This window comes from Cygnus atratus, chromosome 1 (assembly GCF_013377495.2).
Source record: "Cygnus atratus isolate AKBS03 ecotype Queensland, Australia chromosome 1, CAtr_DNAZoo_HiC_assembly, whole genome shotgun sequence".
Taxonomy (NCBI): Eukaryota; Metazoa; Chordata; class Aves; order Anseriformes; family Anatidae; genus Cygnus; species Cygnus atratus.
In genome coordinates, this window is record NC_066362.1 from 72,715,880 (window position 1) to 72,741,654 (window position 25,775).

A 25,775-nucleotide genomic window follows, 5' to 3' on the forward strand; every position below is an offset into this window, starting at 1 on the left:
TTCATTTTCAGTCTAACCTCTGCTAATTATGCACTTGCAAACATTATTTGTCTTTTCTTACATGTTGTCAAATGAACTCTGAAATATGCTATCACCTTTACTGTTAGATAGGTTCTTTGTGGCTGTCATTATCAAAATGTCACGCATCTGAATGAAGTTCATATAGCAATATCCCTATGAAACAGAAAGAGTGAAAGTTATCTACATTAGTATTTTAAGTTTGCACTGTTAGAGCACTTCTGAAGTTAATCTCCTGATTGTCCCCACCTACTCTGCTTTGGTTTATACTGTGTAGAGGTTGGAGTAACAGAGCTGGATTCTCACTGGATGAAACTAATCTAAAGATGAACACCAAGGGTCCAGCTTCATGAATGCTCAGGATTAAAGCAGGATTAGACTCTACTTCACACAAAGGAAAAAAACCTCTATAGGGTGGGTGAGTTCTGATGCTCAACATCAGCTCCTTACCTTCAACTCTTTCAGTCTCCACATCTGATCCTTCTGTTTCACTACTTGCTATTGTAGACAAAGCCTGAACAATTTGCTGAAGGCCAAAAAGTATGTCAAAAGCATTCTGAAGACACAGCTCAGCCCTTCTGAGTTTCTTGTTCTCTTCAAGGTATGTAACAATTATATATCCAGTTATAACTTATTGCATCTCTGTTATAACTTATGGCTTATTACTTAATCTCTGTTATAACTTACGGCTCATGCTAGATATAGCCTCATATCAGGATGTGCATCTGCTGTCACCAGCTGCAGCCAGACAAGATGCCCCTCATCCTGTGGACCTGTCCCTCATTTTTCTTTTCCACAGAAAAGTGCCTTTATTTCAATGAGCACTACAGTGAAATGGGACAAGTCCACCCACTGGCTTCTGACAAACCAAATTAGTTGTGGATGATGATATAGCATGACTAATAATAGGTCAGCAGTGCAAATACTGTGAGGCCAGAAAAAATATAGCATGGTGATGACAGTCATTTGGTGCTGAAAGGATAAATTGGCAGTATTGCTTTTCAAATGAGATTTATTGACCATAAGCTGAAGGTGAAGAGGCTGCAAGTCTTTCTACTGGCAGACTTTCTTCTACAGTTTAACAAGTATTTGCTCTGTTGTGGAGGATGATTTACAGTTAGTTGAATTATAGTGCACTGATATCCTATAGGATATCAGCATTTCTATTCCTGTCAGCATTTCTATTCCTCTGTCACAATTGAAGGGCCACTAACATTGTCAATTTGTTTTAAAATCTATGTATTTAATTTCTGGTTTAAGTTTAAGGCTGGGCAGCAGGGAAGCCCAACTTTACTTTCTAGCAAGTCCAATATATTTTGGTTTTGTGGTTTTTGTTTGTTTGTTTTTGTTTTTGTTTTGGTCAAGAAAGAGCAATATTTAAAAAATGTACTTCTGTAAATATTTGGGCATGTACTTATTTGTTATATAGCCAAATTTTCTGAGGAGTTTAAGGGCTAGACTAAAATAGCATTTACAGGATGCCACAGATAACTAATCTGTCTTGACTCTTAAAACAATCTCATTAGGCTTCTGCAGGCCTTCAGAAATCTGACCATGTGGGAAAAGGTTTGGGATCTGCAGAGTCTATTAAATCTCTGTATATATCCTCTCTTCCCCCCATCCCCAAGATTTTCCTTTCTGGTAAATAAAGGATAATGTTTATAATAAAGACTCTAATGCATTTAGCACTGTAAAACATTCAAAAGAAATGGACAAAAAGGAAGCAGATGGGGTGGAGACATTCAGTCATTAAAGAAATTGGGAGTCTTCTCAAGTTAAAATTAATGCAAATGCTCCATTGACTTCAAAGCAAATTCAGGCCATGAACTCTAATTGAAAGAGAGTAAAAGCATATTGTCTGGACAAGACATAGTTGCAGTGTTCAGTTCAGAGATGGATGTTAGTCATTTTTGTATGTTGCATTTATGAGCCAAACACAGAGCTGCAGTTACCTGAGGGTGAAGTTTCATAAGTTTGACATAGTGGCTTACACAATATTCCAAAGAAATGTTAAAGAGCATGGCAGGTAATGAAGAGCTGTAAAGGGCAGGGAGTAAGATGACTTGTGTATACAATTAAACTTGCAAAGGAAATTAAATAAGCAGAACATAATTGCCAGGTTTGTATTTAGCCTGTAAACAAGCTATAATATGACTGTTTGAAGGGGGACTTTCTGCAAGTCCTCCTTCAAAAAACTGATGTAAACTCTTTAACATACTACAAATAACTACGTTCTTGTATTTCCTCTAATCCCACATATTCAGGACTTGAAACCCCGAGTGAGACACGTGTGGTTTGAAGCTTATTCGTTGAGTTTATCTGTATCTGATGGTCCCTGACATTGCATTATAAGTTAGTCATGGCCAATTTCGTTATAGCTAGGTTTTATTAGTGTTTTTGTGTTATGACATCCTCTCTCTGAATGAACACTATCCTTAGTGCATTTACCTTGTGTTTACTTTTTTCAGATGCCTATGGTCTAGAACAGAACACAATCCTGTTCTCTTAAACAGAGCTGTGAGCACAGGTAATCAGAGAACCGTTTTGACTTCCAGCAATTTCCCAACCACTGTTAACAAAGACAGGAAAAGTATTTGTAACTTTCCTCTGTCAAATCAAGACTGTGCAATCTCCCTCCCAGTCTGGCGATCTGTCAATTTAATGACTGTTTTATCAGACTCCTCTTTGACTGAAGTCTTCAAATTCCAGGCAAATGGAGCAGAACAGTGTGATTTAGAGTTTTGCAGTTAAAGCTCACACCAGTTTAAATAAAAAGTCCATGATTCTGAAGTTAATTTAGTTCAACAGCCTTTTTAAAAGGATTCAGTTACAGACCATTGCTGACTTTCTAGTAAGACTCACGGGGACTGCAGGTAGAATTGAGTTCCTTCAAAGACAGTTTTCTTGGACAAGGTATCAATGGTCTTTATTCATGGCATAGAGTTAACATGGTTTCCATGCTCAAGATATTTTATTTTTGTAAAATTCACCTATGTATATTTATTAAAACATATATTTTTTGTAAAAGATGCAAATTAATGGAGACTTATAGAGTATGACTAATAGAGTAGAGGATGGAGAGTTCTTTCATTCCTACTTCATCAGTAACTCGTCCTGAACCAAAATCTCAACGTGTTTCCTGTGAATGGGAGAAAAACATTCATACAAATCTTTTTCATACTTACTAGAAAAATAATAGTATTCAAAAACTTCCTAGCCAGCTGCTAGCAGTTCCTACAGATAGATCCATAAAGATGGATTGTGTGAGACACTCAGAGGTCTCCCCGGGTACAGCGTTTGGCAAACTGGGAGGTCTAATGCTTTTTCTGATAAGAACCAGCCAAGTGATAGCACCTCTCATTCATATACTGGAGTTTGTGGTCTATAAATAACTTATCTGATTTACATCCGGGTAGCTATCAAATGCTCTTTTCTCATCTAAGCAGTTACACTGATACTATCTGGCAGCCACTCAACCACTTAGATGTAAACCCACTGAGCTGAAATTACTTTAATCAGATGAAAAGGGGAAAAGCAAATGCATTAACTGCCAATTCTCCCCAGCTCCTTCTTAAATCTTTCTGACTACATTGCTGTTCCATTTTGGTCAGTTTTTACCTAAGCATTTTCAGTTTCTTTGCCCAGTCCCTTCCTGATCTGCATTTTCCATCTTTCAGCTAAGTAAGATCATACTGAAAATTCATCCCTTCCCAATTTGCTTCATTGCTTACAGACACCTTCCCCTATTGATAGCATCTGCTTTTGCTTGTCCTCTGACAAGCATTGTGAGATGACAAATCTTTTCTCTACACAATTTTTTATTTCTTTGTTATCTCTGCTAGATTAAGCCTCATTTTCACCTTTCACAGTGGCTTGTCAACATATGGTTATGAAAGCCCATCCATATTTATTCTGCTGAATTCAATGGTGAAATTCCTCTTGATATTAATGACTGGCTCTGACCCACATGAATAAATCCAGCCCTTGCCTGTCAGAGACAGAAGGGCAGCATCAGTTTAGATAAAGCTATACCAGGTGCACCCATGCTGCACCTCCCCACCATGGCAGGCCCCAGTAGGGCTCTGAGGTTTAAGGTACCCTGGACCGATGGGGTTCCATGCGATTAAAAAAAAAAAAAAAAAAAGTCATTTTAGTGGCAGCCTAGATGACCCTGGTCTTCACCCTTTCCTAGAAGGGTATGGGTCTCCTGGAAGTCCTCTGTCATAAACTACGATAAACCAAGTAATAAAAACATTCTTATTCCCCAATGAAGTCTCTGCCAGGCAAGGTTTCAGTACAACTTGCATTTATTAACAAAACACCAAAACACTGATTTTTCAGACACCCATAAACCTAGCTTCTAAAGATAGAAGAGAGAGAGAAAACACAGTGCAAAGAGGTGAAATGCTTGCCCGGGTTCACTTTATAAGGTCAGATGCCTGACAGAGCATGAACTTTTCATTGACCTCAACAGATGCCCATTTAGGCTTTTAACATTATTGCTGGGAGATGAAATAAAACAATGTCCTGACGCCAGAGCAATCCTGGAGAGTGATTTGATTATATTCCTTTAAAAGCTGAGGAACACCCCACTGGGCCTCTCTGGCATGCACCAGAGAAGCCATCCAGACCATGCCATGGCAGCCAAGCAGATAGGAAGCCAGGTCTTACTCAACAGGCACTGGGAAATTAATGGAGCTGGAGTAGTTTTCATGTGCGCTTGGTGTTAAGTGGACTGTAAAGATGCAGGAAGACCTTTCTCCTGTTGCAGTCTTGTTCCTCCCCTACATGGGCTTACACAGCTCCCCTTGGCACCCCAGAGCCACTACTGGACCTCCCAGCACACAACTGTCCAGCTCTGCCAAGCGCTTTCTGGCTGGGAGATGAGACTGTTGACTCTTTTTTCCTCCTCCTTATGTCAGTAGAAGAACCCACTGCCTCTGTGTTTTGGAGAAGACACAGTCCAGGGAAGGAAGGTGGGTGGCAAGTGTTTCTAGAGAGGTATCAGAGAGGCCCTGCTGACCAGTCCACTATTTGACCTGCTCATTCTGCCTCCTGTCTCCTTACAGAAAAATTCTTGTAGGGGCAGCCCCTAGACCAACTATCAAGTGCAAAACCACCACTGAAGTCAGGCCTCTACATCCAGCGTCAACTGCCCCCTTGTCCCTGGTAAAAGTCTAGGAAATCTTGTGGGTTTGGAAAAAAAAAGTAAATGGTCAATGTCATTTAATGAGAGCAATCTTTCAGCCACCCATGTCTATCAGCTAACTGTAGCCAGACATTAAAAACAAAGTCAAGCCTGAACCACCAATGATTTTGGTCTAACCTTCACCTACAAGGAGTTCATGGAAGCCCACATGTTTTCAGTCTACATTAATGCCTGCTTCTTGGCTTGCTAAGAGAGCTGCTTTGCTGCATATCGCATCCACATAGCCTTCATCCACAAAACCTGGGTCTCTTTGTGACGTGGAGCCAGAAGTTATACAAATATGTTGGCTTATGGGGGCAAAAAAGCTCATTTCAGGTTGACTGACACAAACATCAGCAGCTGAAATACTCTTTCCAACTTCCCAGCTGTCCCGCATCTGAGAAGCTTGAGGATGTGAAATAAGGGGTCAGGTGTGAACCTTACTCAGGGTAAGGAACAAAAGGAATTATAATCATCATTTAGAAAGAGATGAGCAGCCAAAGGCAGATGAGTTGGAAAGAACCCATCTACCTGCATGAGCTGAAAAAAAGTCACTTAAATAAATCTCATATGTATAATTCAAGACAAAACTCACTCTTACTAAAGAAAGCATAGTTTACCAAGACCTGTCTCTATGATAGGGACTGATAAAAAGAGTATACAAAATCAGGTCTCTAATCCATAAGAGATGAAGTATGTTAAAGGCTACAAAATCCATCTCTGCTTATATTTTGTGTAGTTGCTTACAAAGTATTTTGTCATCTATTGGTTGTTTGCATACAGCAGATAACCTGATGCTTCAGGGCAGAGCTGGACAAATGGTCACCAGCTCAACATGTACAAATGTACAGCAATTTTTCCACTTTGTAAAGAAAAAACATTCTTTTCTAATTTCTAAATACTAGACAGCTGGCCACAGTTAAAGCACCATCTAGTATTTTTTGGTTAGCCTTACTTAAACACATATTTGTAATTTTCAAAACCTAAACTGTAGTTACGGAGTTATGATGGTATCCATTACACTGGTGCTTTTTTATCATTATTACAACTTCTGCCCAAAATGTTGGCAGTATTAGAACACTTCAGCAGCATATAATTTAACTTACCTCACGTCCAGAGTTGAGGGTGGTCCCTCAGATCAGGTCCGAGGTCACCAATGGGGCAGGTCTGCTTTTGCCTTTGGTAGGTTCAGTGTGACTAGGGGAACCCAAACGCATATCTCATTTATCAGCTCTCCCTCACCAGCCCTGTGTGGCCTGCATCACCTCTCACTTATGTGGGGACCATCAGCTAATGGCAAATCAAAAGAGTTAATCACCATCTTGCAAATCAACCTGCAACGTTCACTCTGTACTAATTGCGAGGGCCAAGGCATTTATCACCCTTTGTGTCAGATGCGACACAACTATTTTTTTTTTATTTTTATTTTTTTTAATGTAAAGGGGTTGAGGAAATCTATTTCCATCAGAGCAATGCCAACACCAGTCTTAAGCTAAATGCAATAACCATGCCCTCATTACTGAGGGCTCTCAAACACTTTGCATGCTGTTGAACCTCATATTACATCTCCACTTGGTGGCAATTGTCACGGAGGGGACAGTGACCTGCTTCCTCCTGCTGCAGAGCTGAACAAGTGGGGGCTGGCCCATCACAAAGGCTGAATGCAGCAGGGCAGAGGCAGGCGCTGGTGGTCCCATCCTCCTCATGAGCTATCTCACACCACGTAGAATAGCATCAAACAGCGCAACTTCTTAATCTTCAGTTTTTATCACTTCCAAGTTCATATTTACCTATGTGACATTTAATCAATCTCTTTCAGTTACTGAGCACAGTTCTAGGGAAGAGCCCTTCTCATGCTTCTGGGCCCAAATTCTCCCAGAGAGCAGCCAGCACTTGTTGCAGGAGGGGAGGGGAAGTCCCAGCTTGCTGTTGTTCAAAGTCCTAGGACTGCTGATGGGACAAGCCAGCTCTGCCACTTGTCTTTTGACACAAGCAGTCTCCAAATTTCTTCTGACACAAGAAGAATGTGATTGTAGCATGAGTACGTGGAGGAGCCATGACAATTTGTGGCATGTATGAAGATAGTATTGGTGGGATATGGAATTTGTCTGGGAAATCTGTCTGCAAGTGGTTCAGGCTCCTTGAGGTGGCACCTCACAGCCCTGTCCTAGTGCCACCTGCTGCAATCTGTTAATCTGGGACCGTGATGGGGGACTGGCCCTTTCCTTCAGCAGCACTGGCAAAAGTGTCACCAATGATTGAAGCTTGCAAAGAGCGTGGCAGATCCCTCAAATAGCCATGAAGGCCTGCAAGACAGCAATAGATATCAGCCAGTTCTCTCTTTGGTAGCACAGACACACAGAAACACACAGAAAAAAAGATCCAGAAGCAGAAGCAATAAAGTCTATTTAAATCTTACCATACACATTTATTATTTCTTATAATTTTCCTGTTGACATCTGTGAGGCCAAGTCTGATACCAATGTTTTCTCTGGGATCTGCCCATATAGATGTGCTCACATTGCTCCTATGCATTAGCCATGGTGTGCAGGGATATAACCTGGACCCTCTGACCCATGGTAGATGAAGCACGATTCAGTCAAAAATATTGTTTGCCACGAATGAAGGAAGCTCAGAGACTCCCTGTGTGGCCTGTCTTCCAATAGGGAATGACAAAGTACCATCCCAAATGAAAAAAACTTACATAAAAGGAATTTTGAGTCTTCACTGTTGCCCCATATTGGCTATTCTATCTCAAACTGAGAAAGTACATGGATTTAATTGTTAGAAATAAATTTAGAAGAGGGTGGCCATAAAGTATCCCCTGTAGGTGAGGTGTCCATCCTGGTATAATCTGTATGTGACATAGAGTGCTGAGGTAAAATGTTTGGGATATGAAAGATGTGCCTCTGGCTATCTACAGTGATCCCAGGGTAGGTTTTCTTTCTGCAGCTCTTCATGATCTCTCTTCTGGGTCTGGTGGATGTGTTTAACTTCAATTGCTTAGTTTCAAGTAAACACCCAGACAGTGATAGAAGAAAAAGAAAAAAAGAATGTGGGGAGTAAAAATAAGAAGAGGGGGAAGAGAGTCCAATAAAGGGAAAGGAAGGGTGGTATATGAAATAGAATAAGGTGAAAGCAAAAAAAAGGGGGCTCATTACAGAACAGATAGTGCATTCTTAGCCACAGCAGGAATGAAAAATCTTTCATCAGATCAATGATTTTGGAGACTTGGTGGGTGTACTTTATGTCTCTCTTGTCTAGGAGCAGCCATTTCCACACAGCCTCACACCTCCTGCACTCACCACAGGCAGCAGGAAATAAAGACACTGAGAAATCAGAAGTGATTCTGGGAACAGCTTTGGAATTCGCTGCAGTTGCAGACCAGGGAGGAGTGCTCAGCATCTGACCAGACAGGTAATTTGAGGGATGGGCACCCTCCACAGGCACGCAGGGCGGCCCGGGGAGCCCCCGCTGCAGTGGGCAGAGGCTGAGGTGCGCAGAGGGCAGGAGAGGGTGCGGGAATGACTGCAGGTAGGTTTGAAACCTCAGGCACACCTGGGGCTGTGAGGCATAAATCAGGCTCTGGTCCCCTTGTGCTTTCCCTCCTTAGGAAAAGCAGCATTTGTTCACTGGCTAAGTGCACACTGGCCAACCAGAAGTGGCTCTGGCATTTTTATCAAAACTGTGCTCGCTTCAGGCTCAGCCAAGAAAGAACAATCAAGTGCTGTTTTAAAGGGTGACTGACTGCAAGCCCTTGGAATGAGCATCTCTAGGAGACCTCATCTGACATCTTTTAAAGAGCCAGCAAAAATCCCAGCAGAGGGAAAGAACTTTTTGTTGTTGTTTGTTTTGTTTTGTTTTGTTTGTTTGTTTGTTTTTGGAAAAATGGCCTGTTCCACAAATCAAAAGGAATATATTTAATTAGTTTGGACTGTGTGTTAAATGTACTGAAAAACAAAAGCAGATCAGCAGCCAACGGATTCAAACTTGAACCTTTCTATTGAGAACACCTTTAAAATAGGAAGACATAGTGTCAAGATGATAGGTATACCCACAGCAGAGAAAAATTCAGAATGCTTTTATAAGCAGACTTTGATTTAAAAAGAGGAAGGGGAAGGGGAAGGGGAAGGGAAGGGGAAGGGGAAGGGGAAGGGGAAGGGGAAGGGGAAGGGGAAGGGGAAGGGGAAGGGGAAGGGGAAGGGGAAGAGGGAGGGGAAGGGGAAGAGGGAGGGGGAGGGGGAGGGGGAGGGGGAGGGGGAGGGAAAGGGGAAGGGGAGGGGAAGGGAAGGGGAAGGGGAAGGGGAGGGCAGAGCAGGGCAGGGCAGGGCAGGGCAGGGAAGGGAAGGGAAGGGAGTGTGGAGGAGCAAATTTATTTAATATTGATTCTACTGAATTCCAACAGCCTAGTTTTAAATTCCATTTGGAACTACCTCAATTCATTCTGAACCCCCCAAAACTAAGTTACACTTCTATCCTTAGCATCATTTGCTTGTTTTGAGATGTGCTTAATCATCATGTGAAGACTAGATTAAAAGGCTACATTAAAATATTCACTGTGTGAATATTTTTTCCAGCTACTCTTACAAGTAGTATCCCCAAAATTTTCTAGCAAAAATGTTAAATGAAGCATATATATGGATTAAAAAAACAACAACAACAACAACAACAACAAAACAAAAATATGTTTTTCTGCATTAATTCTTATTTCTGTGCTGGTCTAATACAGCACACAGAACGCATACAAAAGATGTGATCATTTCTCCAGACACCACAATCTCAGACAAAAAAAATGCAGACAAGACACTTCAAGCAAGCTGAGATCTGTCGGTCCTTTGTCCGTTTCTGTAGAGGAGAAGTCAGGAATCTTTCACAAAGCTCCCTGAAGTAAGTCACAGTGACATGATGTAACAGGAGTTACTACCAGGGAGGATGTGGAGGAATTTGTGTTCCTCTGAAATATACTGCAAGGACTCTGAGCCCCAGTACATAAGCTGCTGTGGACGGTGGATTGTGAGCCCTGGGACTTCCCATAGAGGCAGCCCCTGGAGAACCTGGCTGCAATGGGGTGCCAGGGTCTACAGGGAGCTGGGCAGGATGCACCTGCGCTGCTGGGTGCTGCTGGCCGCCAAAATTGGTGCACGTTCACAGCAATCCACTGGGGTTAGACTGGGAGCGACCTGGAAACCAGACCTTAATTTATCTGCATGTGGCAAAATCTCACTCCCATAACAGCCAATGTCTGGGGGTGCCCCTAGCTGGTGTGCACACGGGGGCAGGTCCCAAGGAGCATGGCTCCGCTTACCCAGGAAATTAGGCAATTAGGCATTTTACAGCAGTTTGCACGTAGACTCTCAAATGTACCTGGGGCACAACAACCCCAAGCAGCACTACAGGCTGGGAGATGAGTGGTTAGAAAGCTGCCTGGCAGAGAAGGACCTGGGAGTATTGGTTGATAGTCGGTTCAATATGAGCCAGCAGTGTGCTCAGGTGGCCAAGAAGGCCAACAGCATCCTGGCTTGTATAAGAAGCAGTGTGGCCAGCAGGTCTAGGGAAGTGATTGTCCCCCTGTACTCGGCTCCGGTGAGGCCGCACCTCGAGTACTGTGTTCAGTTTTGGGCCCCTCACTACAAGAAGGACATCGAGGTGCTCGAGTGAGTCCAGAGAAGGGCAACGAAGCTGGTGAGGGGTCTGGAGAACAAGTCTTACGAGGAGCAGCTGAGGGAGCTGGGGTTGTTTAGCCTGGAGAAGAGGAGGCTCAGGGGAGACCTCATCGCTCTCCATAGGTACCTTAAAGGAGGCTGTAGCGAAGTGGGGATTGGTCTATTCTCCCACGTGCCTGGTGACAGAACGAGGGGGAATGGGCTAAAGTTGTGCCAGGGGAGGTTTAGGTTGGATATTAGGAAGAACTTCTTTACTGAAAGGGTTGTTAGGCATTGGAATGGGCTGCCCAGGGAAGTGGTTGAGTCACCATCCCTGGAGGTCTTTAAAGGACGTCTAGATTTAGAGCTTAGTGATATGGTTTAGTGGAGGACTTGTTAGTGTTAGGTCAGAGTTTGGACTAGGTGATCTTGGAGATCTCTTCCAAACTTGATGATTCTGTGATTCTGTGAGTCTATGCCATAGAAATACATGCATGCCAGGTGAAACCCATCAGGACAAATGCCAGGGACATCCCCGCAGGACACTTAGCATTCAACTTCACATGGAAGTAACTTAAAATATTTTTCTTTCTCAAAAGCCCTGTAGTGCTATTAACTGGTCACTCATGCCCAGTGAAACAAATTGTGTTTAAACATCTTCTGATGCTCGCTTCTGGAAGGAGCTTTATTCAGAGGTATACCTACGTATCAGCTGATTTAAGGCAGCCACTGCAGAACTGGTGGCTTTGTGCCACTCTTCAGAATTATATATTAACTGAATTCACTTTTCAGTGTGTATGCTTTTTTACCTGGCTTGATAGTCAATATTTTAGTATTGACTGTCATCTACATACACCTGCTACAGATCATTACAGAGTCACTGGATTAAATCTGGAAACAACTCTATTTTAATTCCTTTATACCAGCATGGATGTGAGAACACAACTGCACTGAACCTGCTTCCCTAAGAAGTGCCACAGTCTGCCACATGCTGGTGATGCTGATATGACTCAGTCTGCCAAAAATTCTTGTGCCATGTTTTTCACTCCACCCTGCATTGCACAAGGCAAGCCTTCTAACGGGGGATTTCACATAGGTCATGTTTGCAGCACTGATTGAATGCATGTGTTCAGTCCATGAAGCAGTCCTGAGCAGAATAGGCAAAATGGATGCTGTAATATTTTTCATGGGCCAAAAACAGGCGCAGTGTGATTTTGTGGCTGAGACAGGAACACATCAATGCTGCACTAGCTTAAAGTAATGCATATAGTCACAGTTATGACAAGCTATTTACCATGCTGCAGTGTTGCAGTCAGTCACCAATGGCTTCCAAGAGTTAACATACGTTAAAGTTAGGAAAGTTAACCTGGAATGACACACAGGTTTTCTGTCCAGATCGTGAAATAGCTTTTGTCATCACTACACCAGCTATTAGTACATGGAATGTACTGATTCAAGCATTATTATGAAACATGTTTGTTCTTCATTGCCAGTGTCCTTGGCTTTCATATCCTTTGTAAAAGGAATAAATATGCTAGAATTACATATACTATGATATTTTGCTTTCCCTATCTGCTAATAAATTACAGATCTATCAGGAAGTGATTTTTAAACTGAAGAAGAAAAAGTAGACTAGCCTATAAGCAAACTGACCTCAAATATTCCCATTTTGTTACTCATCATTTTATCTATTTGAATAAGACAAAGGCTGTGGCCCTGCTTTCAGGACCATCTATGTACACTGAATGCCTTCTCAGGCAAATTGTCCTAATCCCACTAGAAATAACTCTGAAGCAATTTTTTTCTGCCATAACACTTCTCCCAGAAGCAGCCCCTGTACCAGACTAAAAAGTCTTCCCATTTATGCAGGATGCCCAGCTCTGGGGAGAGGAACCTAACACCCGCTGCACTCCTGTTGGAATCTGGTTAGCACCAGTGAATTTTTAAATGCTTTTGTCTCTCCATATTCATATTGCATCAAATAAGACAGTTTATCAGGCAATTTTATTGTATGTAGTATCTGTACTTGTTTGTTATTACTAACAACACTCATTCTTTTAGTGGTGTGCGCTTGTTTTTCCAAGGCACATGATATCATTCAGTGTATGACTGAGCAGATGACTCTTAAAAAGCAGACTAATGAACAATTGGCAGTGTATACTTGTTGTTTTCTGCTAAAAGCTCATTTACATGTGATTCTCAGAGTCCTCACAAGTAAAATGTTTTCAGTTTGTATCTAATCAATCCAAACAGAGAAGAGCATACGAAAAGCCCTCAAAGTGTGTGGATCTGTGATAATTTCTAAGAACGTTCTCCCACTGAAACAGTTTTCATGGTTTGCCAATGAAAACCACAAATAGTTTTATTTTGTCTCATTTCCAACACATTAAGATTTGTTGTTTTTTGTTTGTTTGTTTTTCTAAACCTGTATTAAATGAGAAAATATTTAACCTAGTGTTATTTAATTTTTCTATCCTGTTTTTCTATGCTGGTCTATTAAAAGTTAGGACATGTCAGAGTGACCATGGCACTAAGCACTCGCTCCATTTTTGATTATACACAAAACATAGAATCATCTGCTGGATGAAAGATCTCATAAGACATCAGGACTATTTAAAAAGCAATTCTCAAATGTTATTTGGAACAATGCAGGAAAACAATTTTCCAGGAGGTAGCGGTAATCATTTTTCTATCCTATTTTTACTCAAAAATGCAGACAGAAGAAGGGAAGAGGTGTATGTGTTGGGTGGTGTGTGGTTTCTCCTTTACAGGAAAAAAAAAATGTAAATTATTTTGTTCATCAGATTGACCCTAAAATTAGATTTCTGTTGTCCCAAAGTTCTTTCCACTGCAACTAAATACCACTTACAGGGGAAATAAAGGATCACAAATTACAGTCTAGAAAATCAGATGGAAAGAGTTTTTATATTTTTGGTACTAGGGCTACCTAGTTTTCCTATACTGGCAAGAAAAAGGACTTGACAATTTAATGGGAATCTTCCATCCTCCTTTTCTTGTAGTCTGTTAGCATAACATAATAAAATATTGGCTTTTATTTCCAGTCTAAATCAAATCTACCTAGGCTATTAATCCCTGAAGTCAACAGTACCTCTTATAATTTGGAGATTTCCAAAATTTCCATGTTGAATGATGAAGGTCACCTGCTACAATGTATTGGCTTCACAGTATTTTTCTACTCAAATATGGTAAATATTTAGTGAAATCACATGGACTGTAGAGTCAGACACTGAAAAACACTTGAAACATTTTAAGCTGATATTCTAAAAACCAGGCTATGTATGGGTTTGGGATGCTCTGTAAGTGGGGAACCAAATACTGTCAAGAGGGTATTTTTTAGTTAACATTTAGTTATGAGAATGTGTTACCATAAAATCTTAATTTATAGAACGAGAAAGCTGAAGGCAAGGAATTTTCCCTGCCACAGAGAACTGCATGAAGAAGTCTGTATGTATACAGTAAAGTTGCTATGTCCTTTTATTTGCAATGGATCAGAGTGGATGGTCTTTTTTAGTCTAACTCAATGTCACTCAGGTCAATGGAAAGACTCCCTTTAGCTTCAGAGGCTTTTGTATAAAGGAAAGAAGCAAATGCCTAGTGCCACTAATGACCAAACTAGCAAACTATTTTGAGTGGGGAGTGCGTAATATACACATATAATTCATTTGCTTATAGGATATATATTTTTGTATATTATACTATTTTTTGTCTTAAGCAGAAGCTATAGCATACTTCTGATCTGGCTTTATTTCCTCGTATCTTAACAAACACAGCAAACAGAAACATAAAGCTATTTATTTTCTGTTCTGTACTAAAAAGATGCATTACTTTGATGCCCAAAAAATACATTAAAAAAATCATTTATTTGTGAGAGTTTCATTATCTTATTACATATGCCTTGGTTTGGTGCATAGGAAGTGTATAGCTTAACATGCTAATCTTATTACCAATTTTAAAAAGGTGTCAAGCTTTCCTCTACAATAGACGGGAGATACAGGTTTGAGTTTCCCATGTAATGCTGAATACAGATGAGCCTGGAATTTAAACAATATTCCTTACACTCATAACAGGTTAATTTCAGAGAGAGTTATTTGTTTAATTAGAATCAAACATAATTTTACAATCAAATAACAAGTACAAAAAATGAGTAATTTTTTAATATGTGCAACAGCTTGTTAGTCTCCTCCTATTTCTAATTTCTTTTGTACTTCCTATTGTAGCCATTACTGGATGGCGCTTTTTTTTAAATATCAAGGCTAAACTTTTCAGAAATGATTAGTAATTATGGGTTCCTATTCAGAGTTATGTTACTGGAGCCTAAAAGTGAATATTCAGCACTTTCTGACAATCTAACTCCTTTAAGGTAACTCACATTGTGGTGAAATAACTAGCCCTTACCAAACTTCTTCCATCCAAAGATACCATATATTCATGCCAGTGAATTCTGACGTATTTTGTTCCACATCCTCAGTTGCTTTGTTTATCAGGCCAAGGAGCAATAGTTAAGATCTGCCTAAACATTTAGAAAAGTTTTAAATTTCTCTAGGCAGTTGAACACTTTTACACACTACTTATTTATACACACAACTAAATCAGCTCACTTAATTTGCCCCACCCTATGTTTAATCAACATAATAGCTTGTTATTTGTCTTAAACTATAAAACAAATATTTAAAAATAAAACAAAAAAGAACCACTATTGGGTTTTACAAACAAGTATATGACATAATAGTTTGTGGTAATGACATAGATTGGAGCAGCTTCCTTGTCTGGGATTTTAAAAGCTCTCTCAGAACCAGTACTCAGAGACAAAGATGTGAACATTGACAATATTACGATGAGATACCACCCCACCCATGACGTAGTTCATCTCCAGTTTCAGGATGGCATGGAAAGGTCCAACAATGGGCCGCACCTGGCGCACGACACCTGTTGGGATAGAAAGAGGTTGCTGACATTAATAAGAAAATCAAATAGTTTTGGATGAGCTATAGCCTGTTTCACTTCAGCAAGAGAAAAATTCCCTTTTATTTTCAGTATAGCTGAAGGAATGTTACTTTATCTATTGAATCAGTAAATAGCATGCAAGAAAGCTTGTGAAATAAAACTAAATATAACTTTTGAAAACACCTTCCTGAAGATCTAGAAATAGCACTAAAATGTTGCTAATGTCAGGAAATTAGTATTTTTTTTTTTTACCCCTTAATTCAGAGAAGCAAAGTCTGTAAGCTTTCTTCAGCCAGCATCCACATTGTCCTGAGGAGTACAACACCACCCACATCTGGGAATGCCATGCAATTTTTGGTATCGTGTTGTGAACCTCATTCCACTTGGAAAAGTAGAAATCAGTTGTAATGGTAATTACAATGGAACAATACAATCAACATGCTCTACATAAACAACAGATGACACTAATTTGTAGATTGTTAGTGTCATATTGTTGGTGCAAAACTCCACAGGAAACACTGGAAATAAAAGCAGGCCAGTTTAATGAGGAAAGGGGGAGTATCACAGCATCATTCCACACATGGATGGTGGCTGCTTCCTCACCAACATCAGGGCTTGATAATAAGGAAGGAAGTGGTAAAGAAGAAGTGAACTGCATGTTTTAGAGCTCTAGTCCTTTGGGTTGTTTTACCCGGAGGAGCCCCTGTGCTGGCATGCAGCAGGAGAGGGACCACTGGGGCTGGGAGAGGTGGGGGCTCCAGAGGGCCCGCAGGAGAGGTCTTCTCCAGCCAGGCCTTGTCCCACTCCCACACCCAGGCAGCAAGGCAGGCCAGGGGGCAACCAGCTTCAAGCAAAAGTCCAGATCACCGGGCCAGTTCATGGTGATGACACAGGGCCAAAGTCAAGGCAGGGAGTCAACACATGGGTCAGAGTTGAGGACAAGAGGACCCATGGCTGTGATGAAGCTGAAGACCAGCAGGCACTGAAGCTGAAATGGGGCTCCTCAGCTCTGGGCAGGGTGTGGGGGAAGCCTGTCTGGGCCACAGAGACTCCAATAAGTCCTCGGGCTCTTGACAAGATGTGGCTAAAAAGAACAGCATTAAAACTTCAGACATACACAAAAGAAAGTCAACGGGAATTTTGTCATGGACTCCAATAGGCTCAGGATCAAACTGTAAACACTTTCTCACTTCACATTCATTTTTGATGCCCAGTGTTATGAGAGTATGAAGCTACCAAATTGCTCACATTCAAAAGGGTGTATTCGAAAAGGCTGAAATCCCCGTGAACCCATAGTCAGCCAGCAAGCACGGGGAGTCTAGCTGAGATCTCCCTCCTTGGATGCTTCCTTCTGAGAACTGACGCGGCGTTTGATTCAGAAGGAAATACACAGTTTAAGAAAGGATTGTTTAAGACATATTCCTTCTGCATGCTGAGGGTTATGCTTTACAAGCAGGCAGCACACCAGTGCCTTTGTGGAGTCCCAGCCAAACTCCTGCAGCAGTCCCCTACAAACACATTCTCTTAAGATCTGTTGGGAGGGAGAAACATTTGCTTATTCAGGTTGTCAGCACCTTTTTCCAAGGCTGGGATGACATTAGTTTTGTCCTGTTTAAATACCAACTAATATCTTCAGCATGCAGTAAAATTGCAAACTTTTCACCACATTCACTTTGCTTGCCATATTCGATGAATACACTTTCTAAGCATTTTTTCCTCTGCAATTTATATGTACATGCATATACACACACATACACACATATATATATACTTTTATATGTATACATTTTTTAGTTTTCTTGGCCACTCTCCTGCACCTTATAAAAAATACCGGGCTTTGCAGACGATATATTGAAAAAGAAAAGCCTCACTTAAATTGCCCTCCCTTTAGGGTAGCGTTTAAAGCATTTTGCTAACAACACATTGCATTGTTGCAGGCACTGCTTTAACTGACAACCACGGAAACACACAGCATTGGAATCGCTCAGTACTGGCAAGTTGTTTAACCCACCCTGTTACGGTATCATGTAGTGATCACCAAGCCTCAGATGGCAAAGGTTGCTGGTTCCATTTAGCAATCTTTTTATAATGCTCTACATTTTCTTGCTCTACTCTGTCTAGAAGTGAGATTACAAATTGTGTTTTTTTTTTCTGATGTGATACAGTTCTACTCGGGCTGGTACAGCATAAGCAGGTGTTACAGTGCAGCATTTATCCATACACTATTGACATAGCCTTCAAAGCAATTAGTAACTTTCTCATTCTTATTTGCATGCACTCTGCTAGTAGGAAAAAAAATGGAATTTCTATTGTGAAGGTGGAACAATTTTGTTTCATGGGGCAGTGCTTTTCTACCCAATTCTTTTTGCTGCAGTTTCAAAATCAAGCTTACTGCTGGTCTAGGAAGCAAATGCATGTTAAGACAGCTACATTGAAGCAATGAATTGAAGGAATGTGTAAGGAAACAAAATACTGACACAATATTGATTTATGCAGTTTGTTCTGCCAATGTCCTAGATTGTCCTGAAATGAATTTCAAAACACCATTCCAGAAGGATTCTTTCCTCTCTCCTAATAAACAAATAGGATGATGCAGTCATATGGGTGTGTGCTACAGCATGTATATAAAGCTGCTGTTATTCTAAATGTGCAGCAATTTCCTCTTCTAATATGTTCAGAAATGATGTCAGGCATGCAGAAAAAGGAAGGAAGGAAGGAAGGAAGGAAGGAAGGAAGGAAGGAAGGAAGGAAGGAAGGAAGGAAGGAGGGAAGGAAGGAGGGAAGGAAGGAAGGAGGGAAGGAAGGAAGGAAGGAAGGAAGGGAGGGAAGAGGGAAGGAGGGGAGGAGGGAGGGAAGGAGGGAGAGAGGGAAGGAGGGAGGGAGGGAGGGAGAGAGAGAGGAAGGAAGGAAGGAAGGAATGAAGGAAGGAAGGAAGGAAGGAAAACCCTGAAATGTTCTGTGGGACAAATGCATATGACAGGAACACATGATTTTCAGCTCTTCAAGACTGACTCATTGAGAGCTTCCAATTCTATATTTTTGGTGATGAATGCCAGAATGTAAAACCTGAGCTTTTTTTCTCAGCCAAACTCAAGGACAAACACAGATGGAAGCCATGCAACAACAAAGCTGCTCAGAGCCTGAAACCTGGCTGCATATTTATGTAGTTTCCAGTGATCCTGTTACAATGGTCCTAGGTCTCAGTAATGCCATTAAAGGTCACCTGCTGTAATGTGCCGCTGCCTTTTAATGCTACCTGTTCTTCTCTAATGCCTCTGATTCTCTAATGTCTTGTGCCACTTGTCAGGTACTAGGGAGGCATAACTAGTTCAAACCCAGACAAGGCCAGTAGTGCCTTGTGCCTTCTCTCACAAAAACAGGAGTTTTAAAGCATTTCACTCAGGCCCAGTACATGAAGTACGGCTGAATGAATCAGTGAGTATCTATAAAGCATTTAACAGAGGATCCATTTGAAGATGGCACATGTAATAAACCTGGATGTTTTTAAGTGAAGTGGATTTTTCAGTTACTGCAACATTTGCATAAACATGCTGTTCTACTATGCCTTTTGTCAGATGAATGCTGGGTCCTGATTTGTGCTCCTTCAGCATTTTTAGCTGAACTTTAAGTACAAAAACATAACTTTATAGTAATAGGAAGGTTACAGCTTTTAAATGTACTGAAAAGAAAATCATCAGGAGTAGTCAGCACAATTTAACCGAGGGGAAGTCATGCTTGACCAGCTTGATAAGTTTCTATGGTGAAATGACTGGCCTGGTGGATGAGGGAAGAGCAGTACATATTGTCTACCTGGACGTCAGTAAAGCTTTTGATGCTGTCTTCCTTAGGAACCTCACAGAAAGCCCGTGAAGTATGGACTGGATGAGCAGACAGTGAGGTGGACTGAAAACTGACTGAATGGGCAGGCCCAGAGGGTGGTGATCAGTGGCCCAAAGTCCAGTTGGAGGCCAGTAATTAGCAAGGTACCCCAGGGGTCAATACTGGGCCAATAGGAACCTCATGAAGTTCAATAAGAAGAGCAACATCCTGCCCCCTGGGAGGAACAACCCCAGGCACTAGTACATGCTGGCAGCCGACCAGCTGGAAAGCAGCCAGGCAGGGAAAGACATGGAGGTCCTGGTAGACATCAAGTTGAACATGAGCCAGCAACGTGCCCCTGCTGCAAAGAAGGCCAATGGTATCCTGGGCTGCATTAAGCAAAGCATAGCCAGCAGGTCAAGGGAGGTGATCCCCTCTATCCAGCACTGCTGAGGCCACATAGATGAGGCTGTGACCAGGCCTGGGCTCCCCAGTACAGGATGGACATCGAGCTACTGGAGAGAGTCCAACATAGGGTCACAAAGATGATTAAGGGACTGAAGAATCTCTCCTACTAGGAAAGGCTGACTGATATGGGACTGTTCAGTCTTTTTTTTACCAGTCTAAAACCAAAGTAGCCAGATGGAGCCAGTCAGAGGTGACATGGGGATACCCGCAGAGGGGCATATGGTCCTGGATTACTGTAGCAGTGCACACTATCCTATGAGTCATTCTCTGTAGAATGCCAGACAAATAATGGTGATGCTCATTAAGTGACCTGAAAACAGGGTGCTCTCCAGCATCAAGATCAGCTGGTGTTCTCTGGGAGCAAAGCTGCAGACTCTACAGTTGGTAAACAAGGTGAGTTTATTTAAGCGAGTTCACCCACACTTTTCCAACACAATTAGTTTTCAACTAGATTGGTGCTTTGCACAAAAAAAAAAAAAAAAAAAAAAAAAAAAAACTTTGCCTATAGAAGAAAAAGATTATATATAAAACTGGGTAAATAACTGCTAATAAATGAACAAAACGGCTCTGATGATATGGGAATGGTGAAGGTTCAGGTGTGTTATTCAGTGCAGCCAATGGTATTGCAAAGTTTTCACAGCTAACATAGGTGGTCACTATATGTGCATGCACCTCCTGAGCTACATATAACATATACATATACTACTAGTACACCGTTGTGCTTTTACAGACCAAACTATCATGGGATGCCACTGCTAATGTCTCTATGGCTCAATGACAAAAGTCAAAGGAGATTCTCACTGCTGCTGAATCCCATGTGCCATAAATCTTGAGTATCTGTCTACAGGCACACTTCAGAGAGTGCTGTTACACTCAAGTCTGATGTGCTGCTGTTGCTGTTTATCCTCTTCAGTTCAAAATCTGTGACCCAAACACAGACTCAACCTACAGAAAAGCCTAAATGCCACAGGCCAGGCAGATTATTTTCCATCAGCTCCAGCTTATTTGTTTTGCTTTTTTGTTAACTGAGCAGAGATGTTATTATCCATACCAAATCTGTTTGGGTATTTTCATGGTTTGCTGACCTTCTCCGTTTAGAAAACAACAATAAATCTTCTTTTTCTTGCTCACTTTGCCTGTATTGGAAATAGGATCTACACCAATCCTTTCCATCTGCTGACCTGTCTGAGCAACAACCTCAGCTTGAAATGCAGTATGTTTTTGGATGTCACAGTTATTTCTGCAGTGATTGTCTGACCATTGCCCAGAACTTCTAAAGCTCTGTAATTAACACATTGAGCTGTTCTCTTACTCTGTTTCTTCTCCTTTCATGTTGCATTTCAACCTTGTCTAAGGTAAAAGCATGTCACTTTTAATGAAGGTATTCTTCTTGCAAAGCATCATATACAGTGAAGACATTAACCTAAATAATATGTAATATTTTTTTCAAGTGAAAATAACAATAACCAGTATCTTAGAGACACCATCACCGGATTACTGAGGCTCTGCTTATCAAAGAATACAGGATAAATAAGACAGCAAGGTTAATATTGTTAATCTTCCTAAGCCTTTCAGCAGAATTTCTATTATTGTAATCAGATGCCACAGGTATTCTTTGGCTTGTCCATACCCCCTTAAGATATCATTACGTTTTTCTGCTTTGAAATATGTGGCACCCCCAGGCAATTCACCTCTGTGTCTGGTTTCTGCTTGTATTTTTGCATTATGCAGCCAATTCGCTAATAAGCTCCATTTTGAACTCAGGAGAAGCACTTCTGTTTTGTTAGCACATTAACCCATTCTGGATGACAAGTCCCTGCAGTATCATGGATTAGTGTCTGGTTTCCAGAAATCCAGACTCCTGATTCTGATTTCTGTGCTAAGCTCACTGCCCAATATGCCAAAAGAGCACTTGCAATACTCTTTAAAATACTTCGTTTTAGAACTTTTTTTTTCACTGCTAACCACAAAATCTGCAGAAATTATGCGTGCACTGACTCTGGGTCATTGTGTTCCTTACACCACTTGTGGAACACTGCATTTGCATTTTCTCCAGAGAAAGGTCCTCTAGCAGGGATCTCCATACTTTGCCAGAAAGCAAAACAGAACCAGCGAGCATGAAGCTTATTTTCACATTGCCACTAGAAAGGGCTGTTTTAGGAGAGAATGCATCATGGTAGTTTTCTGTTCCAGAGGTGAAGGCTGAAAGATTTTCCATGGGGAAAAATTTGTGATTCTATTCAAATGTTTAAATCTGTAGCATCACAAGAACAGAGTACAGAAAGAAGTTGCACCCCTTTAAAAGTGTTGCTCCTCAAAAAGAAATTCTCAGATAAACTTTTAAGGACACTCACAAAATCAAGCAGAGAAGTGTTAGTGGGGGGGCAAGGGATCAGAAGCTGGAGGGAGAGGCACTAGGGACAGCTGATTACTGGGGAGCTGTACCTGATGACTGCTGGAAGAGGGGATGTGCTGAAGTAAACCTCCTGCCTTACCTGCTTATGCATATGCAGGCATATGTATCTGTGTATATATAATCAAAACTACTGCCAAATCAAAAGCTGTTCTTCCAAACAACCCGTGGGCTACGCTTAGGAATGTACATAAACACAGTTACCAAAAATATGACCAATCCCCTCAACCACATTGCAAGCTTTGTATTAAGTAACAAGCACGAGACCTCTTTTCCTTTTACCATCTTCCCAAGCTTTTTCCCATACACAGGGTAACAGCTACATTGTTTTGTTCTGGTCATCACATGCCAAAGGATAGTGACAAAACTACCTTCTTTTTTTTTGTTTTTCTTTCCTCTTTGTGCTCATAACAAGCATACAGCCTCCTTTCTGTGATTCTTCTCAGGTGGCAAATTAACACAGAAATGCAGCTGTTTACTGTCGGTTGAACCCAACAACATTACCACATTTTCATTAAAACAAGACTTCACACTTGACATTATAGGCAACTACTAATTTAGCCAATTTTTCTGAGAATAAATGATTTATTCAGGAAAATTTGCTAATATATATATATTAAATGTAAATATCTATAAACATTTATTTTATATATATAAATAAATAAAATAGTAGCAAAACAAACTATAATATAAATACATATATATAAATAAAATATATATTAAATATATATAACTATATATATATATTTACATTGTTTACTTCTATGATTTGTGGTCAGCTAAAAACTGACCACAAACTGACTAAATTTTATATGGATTGTGTGGAATTACTGAGGGAGCATGAACTAGTGAAAAAAGAACAATTCACTTTTCTGAATCATTATTCTACAGTGAACACATTAATCCAACCCTCAATGGAATGAAACACATCTTTTTTTGAGATCTATTTAAAAAGAAACAAAGTGTAAGAGTTATCTAAAATAAAAAGGATGGGATGTATATTTGAAATACCAAAGGCAGACAAACAAGTCTGAGCATATCTCATTGTTCACTTTTCCTTCAAAATAACCACTCACAGCTAGTATTTGTGTGTGTGTGTTTTCAACCTGTCCATGCATTATTAAAATTAACTTCCATGAAGCAGAAAATGAAACGACAGTCGAGAGTTAGTCTTCATTCACTCTACTGGAAGTGGAACTACTGACCATATTAAAAATATATTTATTTTTTGCATTAGTTAGAATTAAGTGCAATTTAGTATATGAAATATGATGTGAATTATTGTGTGGAATATGGTTCCATAAGAATGTTAATATCATCTGCTTTGTAAAATAGTCATAGATGGCAAAGGGTCTAAGGACTGAGGTAAGCTAAAGAATCTCATAAGATCCTCTTGGTAATTCTTATGTGTGATGATGTTTCTTTGTCCCTGCTGCACGGCCTGTTTCACTGGCTCCCTAGCTCTGAGATCCCCAGAAATTCCTAGTCAAGTATAAGCCAGCGAGGCAGGCAGGAGAGCATGGCTGAAAAGCTGAGCAGGGTATGAGGCTTAACAGGTGAGAGGTAGGAATACATACTAGGACTGAAAAATGTATAGCTTTCTCATGCAGAATGCATGGTGTTTTGGTAGCAATACACACATTTCTATTCCTGAGATTATCTGTGAGATAAATAAAATCCTGTGTAAGATGCTTAAGAGCACAAGCTAATTATTTTTTCCCCTATATTTCCTAATCCTCAGGGTACAAGTCTACAGATGTGATAGTAAGTGAAAGCTGAAGTCCATCACAATATGTGTCCCCTTTGAAAAAAATACAGTAAGGTTCTTCAAGAAAATATGCTATTATACGGTGAGAGTTAGTGCTATCACTTTTCTGAGCGAACGTTTGGGATGAGCTGCTAGTAACACCTATAAGAGAGAGTTTTCAATGATGCATAAAACACCTTACCATTTTTCCTCTACCTATTTTCCATGTGATTGAAATGGACGCTTGGAACATTAAATGACTAATTTGGAAAAACTCAAGTACAAGAGAGAGAATCTGGAGAATACGGGAAATGAGAGCTGTCAAGCTGGAGCCTAACCTCAACTGAAACTCAGCTTACCTATTGGGCTTTATAAGAATTTCCAAATTATCTCAGCCTGTGTTCTGAAGTGCTACGTTTGGCTATTCCTAGATCTCTAACTCTTTTCCTCACAAAAACCCCTCTGGTCCTTTGTACAGACTTGTCAGAGATGAACAGCCCTAGCTGCCACGACACAACAGTAACTACCCTTTTCTAAGGAATGGATCTTTTGAAATCACAAAAATAGCCTTTAAATAGTCTGCTAGCCTGTGTCAAGCCACAGGTGTATAAGATTAAATACATAGCCTCTCCCTTAATGTTAGAAAACTTATTTAAGCCCTTGTGGATGTTGCAGGAGTGAAGCAGAAAGGTTATCTCAGCCTCCTGGAACCTAAAGCCATTGCATGGCTATTAAAGGAAACTAGCCCCAAACATCTGTGAATTAGTGTTAATGTGCAATGAACAACTTCTTGTAGGGGAAAAGCACGCTTATGAGTTTCCCTTAAGCAATACAAGAACACTGATCTCCTCATGTTAATGCAAGATCCTGAACTATAATTTTAAATTTGCTTTTCTCCTCAAGGCCTCTTGCTTTATACTGCTGTCCAAGATTTTTGAAATTAAGAGAAACATCTCAGATGCATCCGCGTATGACTCTAGTCATAGCTTCAAAAGAGATGTTCAGGCAATTAGGAAGTTTAGGGCTAAGGAAATGAACATTGCAGTGGCTATTTTAAAAGGCAGTGTTGATAGGATCATTCCAGAAATGAGCAAGAAAAAAACAGTCCAGCCATAAATAAATGCTTCCTTGGATCAAACCATAGACAGTGAGTTGCAGGTTAGGCTTGAATACCAGACTATATCAGTCTACAACATGTAAATACATATCTATAGTGTGAAGCCAAAACTATACAGCCAAATTGTTTTTTTGGCTCTGTAGACTTCATTTCAAAGTCATGTTGAGATCTGTAAGGAAAAAAAAAAGTTATTTCTTATTCATTACAAATATGCAAACTTCATCAATAAGGTTGAAAACCAATTGACAGCCTGGTCACAAACAGAAAATAAATAGTTTAGGCTATATTATCCAGTTTGTTTGTTTTTCCGTCAAAATCTTTGGGGCTCTGCATAAGTTAAGGTATAATTAAATTCCTTTCCTAGAAGCATCTCTTTATTCCAAAAGGTTATGCCAAAG

At 40.6% G+C, this 25,775-nt stretch overlaps 1 protein-coding gene across 2 annotated transcripts in view; it reads right to left on the minus strand.

Annotated features, from left to right (window-relative positions):
* Positions 1 to 15,355: 15,355 nt before the first annotated feature.
* FBLN1 (fibulin 1) overlaps positions 15,356 to 25,775 on the minus strand; it is an 81,763-nt gene continuing 71,343 nt past the window's right edge. For both annotated transcript variants that reach the window (XM_035551020.2, XM_035551021.2), the window contains exon 17: positions 15,356 to 15,795. In XM_035551020.2, coding sequence (XP_035406913.1) covers positions 15,656 to 15,795 — 140 coding nt within the window. In that variant the 3' untranslated portion in view covers positions 15,356 to 15,655. The remainder of the gene's footprint in view (positions 15,796 to 25,775) is intronic.